This window comes from Rhinopithecus bieti, unplaced genomic scaffold (genome assembly GCF_001698545.2).
Source record: "Rhinopithecus bieti isolate Rb0 unplaced genomic scaffold, ASM169854v2 scaffold_7870, whole genome shotgun sequence".
Lineage (NCBI taxonomy): Eukaryota > Metazoa > Chordata > Mammalia > Primates > Cercopithecidae > Rhinopithecus > Rhinopithecus bieti.
This window is the reverse complement of record NW_016805645.1, coordinates 1,017,035-1,028,431: the sequence shown is the minus strand read 5'-3', so window position 1 is coordinate 1,028,431 and position 11,397 is coordinate 1,017,035. Positions and strand designations below refer to the sequence as shown.

The window sequence follows — 11,397 nt, the reverse complement described above, 5'->3', positions numbered from 1 at the left end:
GGGGGGGGAGGAGGAGGAGGAGGAGGAGGAAACTTACCACCATATTCTCTCCTTTCACTTACCAAATACACCTGGATTTTAAGTCTGCCATCTGGTGGTCACTGCCACAATCAACATTTGTTATCGCCTCAGTCCTTCCCAAAAGGTTACATGGTTCATTTGTGGGTTGACTTAGTAATAATTACACTCATCCATTTTCTAGATTTGTGTCTTAAAGGCTTGGACTCCATCTCCTAGTGGTTATACCAATGAATTTTCCCTTGCCAAGGATCCAGTTTTAGTTTGTACAAAAGATTCCAGTAGCCTTTTCTCTGTCAGTTCCATCTCCATCCTTCTAGCAGAAACTGATTAGTGGTAGGTGTTTCACAATAGTCCTACTGGTAATTTATTTTCTAACTTGATTACAAACCTTATTTTAGCCTTGTTGTCCTTTAGGTTTTATGAGTGCATGTGCTAGTCACAAAACTCTCATTTTGTTCCATATCAGTGATGGGAGAAAAAAAAATAGTTCCCAAGCAGGTTCTCAAAGATTTCAATTATTTGTGAAGCCAACAGTATGCCCAGATTGAAGTAGGATTTAATTTTGAGGGTTTTTTTTTTTCTTACTGGGACAAAGGGTAAATTTTCCATAGTCTTGTCCAGTGTGAGACTTGAAATGAAACAGATATCTTGAAAACAGAAACTTTTCTAAGAGGGTAGTTAGTTAAAAGAGAGTGGTTTTTGATGAAAAGCTCATGCCACAATCAATTTGGTTTCCTGACCCACAGATTGGAGCCCAGGCTGGTAGAGCCCTTTGGGGAAAGCCTCGGAGAGTTTTCACTAGGGTGGGAACATATGTCAGCACCTCCTCTCTTTCCATCCCCTGAGAGGAGGGCTTTCCTTTCCTCTCTAGCCTGCTCCTGAGAGCCCACCGCTGCTCCCTGCAGAGTTCGAATGAGAAACTGGGCCAACCGAATGTGTTTAGAGACTTGTGCTAAAAGACCTGTGGAAACAATGTTGCCCAAGAGGCGTTTACCTTGATCTTTTCAAGCTCCTTTTGAAGAGCAAGTCTTTGGGGGCAAACCAGATGTGCTTTCCTCCCACTGCCATTCTTTTCCCTTCCCTTCTGTGTGACACTTGGAAAAGTTCATTAGGAAGGATTATAGAGCATGCAGAATAAAGACACAGATGACTGGTTTGTAAGGAGGATAGAAGCAGTGATATGCGTCCCTTGGTTCCTTTTACTGGAATTGTCTGGTGTTCCTGTTTGTGATTCTCCTCAAACTTTTGGAAGGGGAGAAAAACCAAAATATCCTCCATGATTACAACAGGCCAGGGTTGAAATGTGCCAAGTGGTTTGTTGCCTGAGTTGGACCAGAGTCCTGTGGTTACTAAACTGCAGAATTAGCCAGCAGATGCCCCTGTGGTAAAATGTAGGATCTTAGAATTTACAGGGGATCTGCAGAGAAAGAAAAATGAGGACAGTCAGGAAATTATTACAAAATATTTGAGAACCCTAATCTCGAAAACTGATTCATACAAATTAGGCCTGCTGTTCTGAGGTATATGTGGTTTAATAGGTGAACTAAGCTGAAATTAGAAAGAGATCATTTTAAGCTCCATTTGGGTGGCAAAATGTTCAAATTTCATGAATTACACTAAGTTTTAACCACCGAGTATTGGTTATCCAGGTTCTGGACACATACACTAAGAAAGTTCTGAGCCGTGTTCTGAACTTTTGTTGTATTTCTAATTTTAACTTGACTCAACATACAGAGAGGAATGGGCATGGATCCAAAAACTTTCTGGCTCTGAATCTATGGAAAGTGTGGATCATACTTCTGACTGCCCCATGCAATTGTTCTTCTACGAGCTCCAGATGGCAGTGAAAGCTCTCCTTCAGCAGATCAATATACCTCTACACCAGGTACTAGACTTTACCATTTTTATCTTCTTTTTTTATGGCTCATGGAAACTGCATTGTAACATTAAGTGGGGTGTGTGTGTGTGTGTGTGAATTTTCCTTTACTTAAACACCACTTTGCATGTCCATGCACGTTTTGAATTGATGCCCACAGGTAGACACAGGCTGCACTTCTGCTCCTTTCCTCCAGCTCCTCTGCATTGGACCTCTTCCACGTTTTCTGGACCCCACTGTACTATGGTCTGGTCGGCAAAAAAAAAAAAAAAAAAATCAATGACTAGTCTACCTTGAAAGACAACCAGGCTCAGCTTCAAGGCTTCAAGATAGCATAAAGCAAAGAGAACATACAAATAAATAAAGGTGTACTCACATGTACAAATGATTTCTCTAAGAATAGAAGGATGATGGTGGTATAATCTACAGCAATGTCCCAAGGATATGCCATGCTATTTTTTCCTAGAGAACTTTCTGTCAAACTTATTGTCATATCTAAATCAAAATATACAAATCTAACCTCCACTAATAAGCAACTTCAAGAAAAGCTATTGGCGTAAAGGAGAATAGTAAAACTTTGTTAGGCTCAGCCCAATAGGTTAACATGAGGTAGCATTATTGAATTTTTGGGGGGAGCCTATGTTCATCAATCCTGCCTTCCTCCCCAAAACACACACACACACAATGAACCAAGTTTAGCCTGTTAACTGGGAGACCATTACAGGAGTGATTGGCTCTTTTTTTTTTTTTTTTTTTTTTTTTTTTTGAGGTGGAGTCTTGCTCTGTCGCCCAGGCTGGAGTGCAGTGGCCGGATCTCAGCTCACTGCAAGCTCCGCCTCCCGGGTTCCCGCCATTCTCCTGCAACAGCCTCCGGAGTAGCAGGGACTACAGGCGCCCGCCACCTCGCACGGCTAGTTTTTTGTATTTTAGTAGAGACGGGGTTTCACTGTGTTCGCCAGGATGGTCTCGATCTCCTGACCTTGTGATCCGCCCGTCTCGGCCTCCCAAAGTGCTGGGATTACAGGCTTGAGCCACCGCGCCCGGCAATTGGCTCTTTTTAAATACAAGAGAGAACCATGAATTGGCCTCTAACCCATGGAAGCAGAAGGATAAATTCGAGTTCTAAGAATGTCCTTCCATTGGGGTGCTCTTTTGATTTTAAGTCTAAAGCAGCCAACACTAATCAAGACTAAATTGCACAAGATGCCATAAAGACAATAGGGAAGCAACTGGATTATTCTAAGGGTGGCTGTGTGTTCACTAGGAGAAAAAAAAAGTAAGAGCTCCACTTGTGACAGTAGATACTATTAAAGGGTTTCTTGGACTTAGCAGGTTTGAAGCAGCTCATATTTCATTGGTGACTCTTGGGCTACATATACATGTTGGGAGAAGGCTGCCTAACTGCCTAAGAGTGCATACAACCTTTTTTTTTTTTTTTTGTAAAATTTTCTCAGTCCTTGGCCAGAAACTACGTTTTCCCCTTAACCAACTTAAATTGAAACGAGTGGATTTTAATTCAATCCATTTTGTTGCTTCATGTAATTATCGTCATCATTTTGAAAAGCCCACAGAATGCAATCATTTTCTGCTTTTATAAGAAGCATAAATGTTGTTTTCAGAGTTTATGTGGAACATTACTGCCTTAAATCTTGATTTTATATAGCATTATTAAATGGGCTGAACCCTAATATTTATGTTGTATAAAAATTCCAAGCTTGAAGTTGTGTAATTTTGTTAGATGTTTTATGCCAGTTTGGTGTTGTTTATGTAAGTGCCATGTTGTAACTCTCCTATTTTTCCTCCGCGCGTGTCCCTCTGCAGGCAAGGAACTTCCGCCTCTACACACAGGAGGTGTTGGAAATGGGTCACAATGTGTCCTTTCTTCTCCTGCTCCCTGCCTCAGACGACGTCTGTACAGCCCCAGGACAGAATAATCCTTACACCCCACACTCAGGGTTTCTTAACCTCCCTCTTCAGATGTTTGAACTTGGTATAGTAGCTTGTTTCACCTAGAAATATTAACCCAGCCTCCTTATAATAAAATCACAAAGTTATATCTGTTCCCCCTTGTCCCAGTGGAGGGTCAATAAATCACATGATGGCTTTGGCAACAACCCTTCCTAGAACTGTGTACAAGTCTGAGAAAAAGCAAAGCTCCAAGACTATGTGCCTGAGCAATAATTATTGAAACCTAGCAAAGGCCCAATGGAGAAGAAGGAATTCTAAACAGAAAGTTCAGTTATCAGGCTGGACTTCTTGCCTCCCTTCTGCTTTCTTAAAACATAAATATAAAAACCGATGTTTTCATGAAAAGCACTGCCCCTTCTCTCTCTCTCTCTCTCTCTCTCTCTCTCTCTCTCTCTCTCTCTCTCCCTCTCTCTCTCTCTCTTTCCCCTTCCCTCTCCCTCCCCCCTTCCTTTCTCTCTCCTTTCCTCCCTTTCTCTCTCACCCTCCCCACACCCCCAACCAGAGAAAAATAATAATAATGAAATTAAAATGTAGAGTGTGTATCACTTTGGAGGGGAAAAAAGCCTATAATTTTAAGTAGCACTGACTTATTAAATAGACTCTAAATTTCTGACAGACGATTTGAGAAATGGACAGGGTCTCCCAGGATGCAATATTGTGATTTTAATGTGGGATTCTGAATGGTGGAAGATCTTGTCCTGACTTTCAAAAATGAATAGCCTGGGCTCCAGTTTCTCTACTTTTGCAGAGACCCCTGCTGCCCACTGAGATTGTGAATAGGGAGGCTTTGTCGCCTTCCCATGCTTCATCTTGAAACAGGCCAGTAAGAGGCAATTAGCAAGAGTTCGGTCAGTTCAAATGAAATGTACAATTTGCAGGAGGGTGAATGAGTGGGTGGGTGGAATGGAGGCAGACCCTCTTTGGATTGCTCCCCAGTCACCAGATTTAGAAGCAGACAAGGCCACTGCCTAATGTCTCATTTGAGCCCTGGGCATCTGCGTCTGAATTTATCCCTCAAGGATGATTTGCTTAAGCCTTTCAGTTTCCCTTGCTCCAAGCACTTCAGATGCCCAAAAGCTGATGAACAGCAATTGTTACTTTCTAGAGGAGGGAGTATTCTTACAAGAAGCTCAAATCAGACTTGTAGCCTGGGACTTGAGAGTCCTAGTTTCCCTATTGTATGACACTGGCAATTGCTTAACCTTTCTACACCTTTTCTGTGTCACACAATTAATCACATTGGCCATACCACTCCCAAGAGGCCTAGATGTGAATGTGACCATTTAATGAGTTCCTCAGCCAAAAAGCATTTTTAATCTGTAATATAACAACACTGTTTGGGGTAGGGTATTTCCGTAAGTGTCTATTGGGTGCCCACTGTGGAGATTTAGAGGTGAGTAAGACAAACGTTCTTTCCTCAAGGGGCTTTCGTATGGTGGCAGGAGTAAAATAAGAATACAAATTATTATAAAACAAGGAAGAATATGCCAGAAATTGGAAGTGTTAATATTGAAAGAAAGCAAGCACATTTTCTCAAAGAAGATATGAGAAAACCTTCATGGAGGGGAGGATATCTGAGATGGGGTGTTGAAGAACAAACAGGATGTTAATAAACATAAATAAAAAGAAAAGCTTTCTTTTGGGGTGAGTAGAATGAGCAAAAACATGAAAACAGAAGAATTCAGAAAGAATTGGGAAGAGAACAAGTGGTCCAGTTTGGCTAGATCAGAGAAATGTGAGGAAAAGGTGGGACATAAATCTGTACAGACAAGGTAGGGCCATATTGGGCAGTAGCTCCAGCATCAGGCTGAGGAATCTGTTTATGATAGATGGGAAGCAGGGGTCAAAAACTTCAAAGATGATTTTATTCATCCAGTGTTAGGGTAAGAACCAAAAACAGAAGAAAAAAAAGAAAGAAAGAAATACAGATATTTGAAAAGAAAATAAAGTTGCCCAAAAGTAGGTAACTATTTAAATGAGAAGAGAAGTCTAGAGAATAATCTCATTGTTTTCAGCTTCAATGACTATGAGGCTATTGCCGCCTTTTTCAGAAGTAAGGAAATCAGAGGGGAAAAATAGTCTGCTGAAGGAAGTGATGCTTTTAGCTTTGAATATGTTGAGACTGAAGGTGCTAAGTCAACATCCAAGTGGACATGTTTCACTGGCAGTAGAAATGCAGGAGAGAAATTGGATACTAAACACAGAAATCTGTCCAGTGTCTATTAATAACAGCTGAAGCCATGAAAATGAATGATTTCGCAGGGATATATAATTGACAGAGAAAAGAATTAAAGAAAACATTTCATTGGAGAGCTAACCAGGATTCCATTCTGTGTTAAACAGTCATTGTTATTCCATGATTACAGGCAAAAATACATGAAATTCATTTCCCCATGGCTTAATGGCTTTGGTGGGAACAGTCTACAACTTGGTATCAATCATTAGAGTACATGTGACTCCTAAGGCCCTGAAGGTTCAAGCCATGCAACTATCCTCTCTAGTCTGTTCCTGTGAGGCTCAAACACTCTTCTCAAGTAGCCACCCTTTGTCCCACTGTTGTTATTCTCCATTCTATAATTTGGTGAAGTCTGTTAGCATCCATTTCTTTTCTTCATTCAGTTTTTCATTCATTCATCAATAAATATTCATTGAGTAACCTACTATGTGCCAGGCACTATTCCAGGCACTGAAGAATCAACAATGAAAAAACTTCTCATAGAGCTTAAGTTCTAGTGGAAGAGATAAATAACAAACCAATCAATAAACCATAATATTGTAAGTATCAGAGAAGTGAAGGTCATGAAGAAAAATAAATCTGGGTAAGGGACTCGAGTGAAGTAAGCTGCATTTTATACAGCTGGGTGATCTGGGAAGGCCTCTCTGAAGAAGAAACATTTGAGCAGAGACCTAATATTTCCAGTCAATGAGAACAGTAAGTGCAAAGGCCTTAGAGTAAGAGTGTGCTTGGCTAAGAGATCAGCATATCTGGAGTGTAGTAAGCAAAAGCAACAAAGATAAGAGATGAGGTCAGAGAGTCATGGGAGCTAGACCATGCAGGGCCTCACAGGCTATGATAAGGAATTTAGATTTTACTTTAAGTATGTTGGAAATCCAATGAAAGATTTTGAGCAGCAGAGTAACATATGAAAAGCTCTGTAAAATCCAGTGGTCATCCCCCTAAAAAATAAAAAATTTTAAAAACATTTTTTAAAGCTCAACTTTGTTTAACCTAGCATTTTCCAAATTCATTTGACCATGATTAGAGCAGTGTTTTGCATGGGACCTATTAATAATCTGTAGAACATATACTTTGGGATATGATAGCCCTAGAGCAGTGCTTCTCAAATTTTAACCTGCATAAGAATCACTTGGAGAGTTTGTTAAAATACAAATTCTTGGAGCCCAACACCAGAGATGCTGAGTCAGTAGGCCCAGCAGGAGGCTGGAAAATTTACATTTCTAGTAAGTTCTCAGGTAATACTAAAGCTGCCAATCCATGGACCACAATTTAAGTAGCATTGCCTATGACAAAGAGATTAATACATAAATACAAAACTAGGGATATGGTTAACACAGGAATTCAGCCAAATTCAACTGTGCCTGTCCTTTTTACCTGTTTTACCTCTTCACATTGCTAGAAGCAATATGAGAGCATCAGATACTATCTTCCATCTATGAAAAATAGGCCATAGATCAAAGCCTGACTTTAAGATAGTTTTTCCTAGGGTAAGGTATACTTTCTCACCTTCTTAGTCCTCCCTTGTTGCCATATCATTGGTCATCCAACTGATTAATGAGGACCATGTAAGTTTCCAGAAAAGACCACTTGGTTGGGCTCATTTCCATTGGCATAAACAATTCTAGTAGTCTCTTTTTAGGGACCAGAGGAAATGTTGCCAGTAGCAGAAAATTAATACATGCTCTAATACAATAATTATTGTACTTGAGCACCACCAGCAACAATTTCAAAAACATTTCTGGGCCTTGGTCTCAGTAAGAATCATGACAAACTCCATCTTATCCCCAAGCAATCAGAGCTTTCCAAGAGGAAGTTTATCATAACTACTTCCTCCATTAGGCATTAAATGCCACTAAGCATTTAATGACACCTTATATGGGAACTTCCAAGGGCCTGCTACAGTGGACCTAAGCCTCTCTAAGAATGATGCTAAGCATTGTTTTTTCTATAAGTAGGAAATTCCATTCATAGGTAGTTACACAGTAAAGGGTCAAGAGATACACTAAGCATTTCTGAGAAAGGAGAAAATGTTTTGGAAATTCAGTCAGAACTCAGAAAATTTTAATAACCACATGGGAATTCTAATGAAACTTAAAAAGGTGTGAATTATGGGAATATGTAAATTATAATAGAATAAAGGGTTGCACTATATTTCAGTTTGACTTGTATAAGTCATCCCCGTCCCCATGAAATAATTTGAGATTTGGCAAACTGACCTTGTTCCTGCCAGTGGCCTAAGTGAATCATAAATAACTTTCTAACCAGCTATGGAAACTGCATCTCTGCCTATTCCAGCACTGCGTAGATCTAGCAAAAACAAAATGATAAAGGAGCTCAGTTCTCTGTCTCCTAGAATAAGGACTAGACTGTAGCAAACCCACAGGCTATTCCTTCATAGGATTACTTGTGGGGTCAAGAGAAATTGTCCTATTGGAGGATGTTGTGAGACCTGGATGAGGAAGATTGTGCTGGGGCAAAGCAGATTCACCAAAAACCCACTTCTCTTTCCACAGCCTGAAGGTTGACACTCTACCATCCTTTGTGTGGGAGCAGGATAGGACCCTTTTGCAGTAATAAAGCGTGTCTCTGGGGGCCTACAAGCATCACTGTTTACAAAGTTCCCAGGAACAGAAGGAAAAGCAACATCATGAGCCATTAGAAACTCTATCAGGTGATGTGGCCTCTTGAGGACTTGCCTAGCCTGCACAGAGGAGGTCACCCTGCCCTGACCTTGTGGGTGCTCACAACTGACAGCAGGCCTATAACAAGGAAAGTTGGTTTTTGTTGATTTCCTTGGCTTTATGATTTACACCAATTGGACTAGAAAGACAAGAAAAAACTAGGGAATTTAAAAAAAAATAGTTTGAGGCCTGATATTATATATTTCATGCTCGGCTTGTGCTTGGCTACATCCTTCGTTCAACAAACATTTACGGAGCTTCTGCTATATGCCAGGTACTGTGCTGGGACTGAACCACACAGACATTAATAAGGCACCATCTGCCCATCACAAGCTCAAAATCCATTAGAGGATGTAGGTATCCCTACCGATAGTCTTCATAAAACGAAAGCAGTGCTATACGAGGCAGGCTGTTGAGTTTCAAAGGAAAGACATCTAATTCTTCCTTACAGAGATAATACTTGAGCTGTATCTTGAAGGATAAACAGACATTCAGAATGGGAAAGAAAAGGCAGGCAGAAAAGGAAAATCATTTTGAGCAGAAGGAACAGTATGTACAAAAGCTCAGAGACCTGCAGCTTGATTAAGTACACTCTTAGTAGCTCACTGTGATGGATGCTTAAGGTATCTGAGGAAGAGTGACAGAGGATGAAGCTAAAAGTTTAAAAGATCAAAATCATACATGGCTACTTATGTAACACTAAGGGGGTACAACTTTATCCCATAGGTAATAGGAAGCAAAGAAAAGATTTTAAGAAAAGGGATGATGTGGTCTTATTAGATTTTGACAGCTCATGAAGGACTGATTGCAAGAGAGTAAAAAACAAATAAATCAGGCTGACATTGGATATGAAGAGACAATTAAGAAATTAAGACACTACCTCATAGATCCACCTGGTAATATCTCATGGGTCCATGAGCCCAAACTAAGGCAGCATTAGTGGGGGTATGGAAGAGAGAGCAGAGAGATGAGGAATTTAGGAGTTAAAATGATGGAACTTTGTGATTGATTTGATGTGGCTGAAGAGCAAGATGAAGGAGCCAGAGAGTCTGAATAAGAGTGCCGAGACGGATAATGTTACCATCTACCGAAATGGGCCATAGGAAGGAGAAATAGGTTTGGGGCAGGGGAATGATGATGAGGTCAGTATGACAAATGATGAGTTTCAAGGAACCTACGGAATATCCAAGCAGTGAGCCTAATGGAATTCAGGCCACAGGCTTGCAAGAAATGGCATAGTGTCAACCTTCATTCCTAATACCCATTTTACATTATTTATTTTACATGATTTATTCCACCTGTCAACTCATTCACTACTAGGAATCTTTAGAGGTGCACCTTGTGCCCCAGTTCTTTCTGACACCTTGACAAAGACTCATTGAACTAAACTGACCCCAGGAGGTCATCTCGTTGACTCCTTGGCTTCCAAACTAGGCCACATGGCCCAGACTGATTAGGATTTTAGTGAGTTCGATATCCTTAGGAAGAATATTTTAATCCCAGTCCTGTTTTAATATTCTAATCACTACCACTAAATGCCTCATTCTTTACGGGTGGTGAAAAGGTGTGGTGGAGGGACATTTATTTTGTATCAGGAATGTGCCATATGTTATGCTGGGCACTTTATATACATTGTATTACTTAATCCTAGGTAGGCATTATAATCTCCATCTTAGATATGAGAAAACTGAGACTCCCAGAGGTCACGTGCCCACTGTCACACAGGTGGTGAGTGGCAGAAGTATGGTTCAAACCCAGGTCTGTCAGATAGCTAAGCCCACGCACTTTCCACTGTACTATACTCCTAGTGTTGATGCCAACCTTATTTTAGTCTGCCACTATCTTATGTAGAAAAAAGAGGGAGAAAAATACCGCAGAAAATTCGTCTTAGTCTGTGAATTACTAACAAATCATGTGGTCCAGCTAATGACATTATTGTAGCCTTATACCATTTTATCCATAAAATGCATGAGATTCACATTTTTTAAAATTAGAAGCTTCCAGTCTATCTTTCTTGCCTCAGTTATGGCTACCAAATGTATCATTGCTAAACCACAAAAGACTATGTTAAAGTAACATTTGTTAAAGTAACATTAAAGGGTCTGGATTAAAAAAAAAAAAAAAAACCACAAGAGCAGGGAAACTGAAGCGTTATGGTTGAAACCTCCTCATAACTCACTTGTGGTGCATGGCATGGACGGTGTGGGTGCTGTGAGACCACCCACTGATCCAAAGCTCCAACCACGGAGACACAACAAGAGAAAGCTGTGAACACCCTAGCTTGTAAGAATTCAGATCAGACTGATAGTGTTTCTTTTAAAGAAGTTATTCAGTGCCTCTCCCTATTTTTCCAGTCATATTTTGCAAAGGGGAAAAAAGCCATTTTTTTTTTTTTTTTACTACTTGGTTTAGAAAGGCAGGGTGTGAGACACTTCACTCTCATCACTTTCCAGCCAAGAGAGGACATCTGTCAAGTGCTAACAGGACATAATCCCTCCTTGAAAGTCATAAAGACACATTCAGGGAGCTACCAGGGTCAAGAGTAAGCTAAAAAGTCGTGGTAATTCCTTCCTGTGGAGCTGCCAGGAAATATCATAGACCTGAAACACCTT

At 40.4% G+C, this 11,397-nt stretch overlaps 1 protein-coding gene across 1 annotated transcript in view; it reads left to right on the top strand.

Annotated features, from left to right (window-relative positions):
* LOC108530304 (ankyrin repeat and fibronectin type-III domain-containing protein 1) overlaps positions 1 to 3,910 on the top strand; it is a 262,443-nt gene extending 258,533 nt beyond the window's left edge. Inside the window, exons 17-18 of the mRNA XM_017873105.1 lie at positions 1,756 to 1,906; positions 3,719 to 3,910. Coding sequence (XP_017728594.1) covers positions 1,756 to 1,906; positions 3,719 to 3,910 — 343 coding nt within the window. The remainder of the gene's footprint in view (positions 1 to 1,755; positions 1,907 to 3,718) is intronic.
* Positions 3,911 to 11,397: the final 7,487 nt, after the last annotated feature.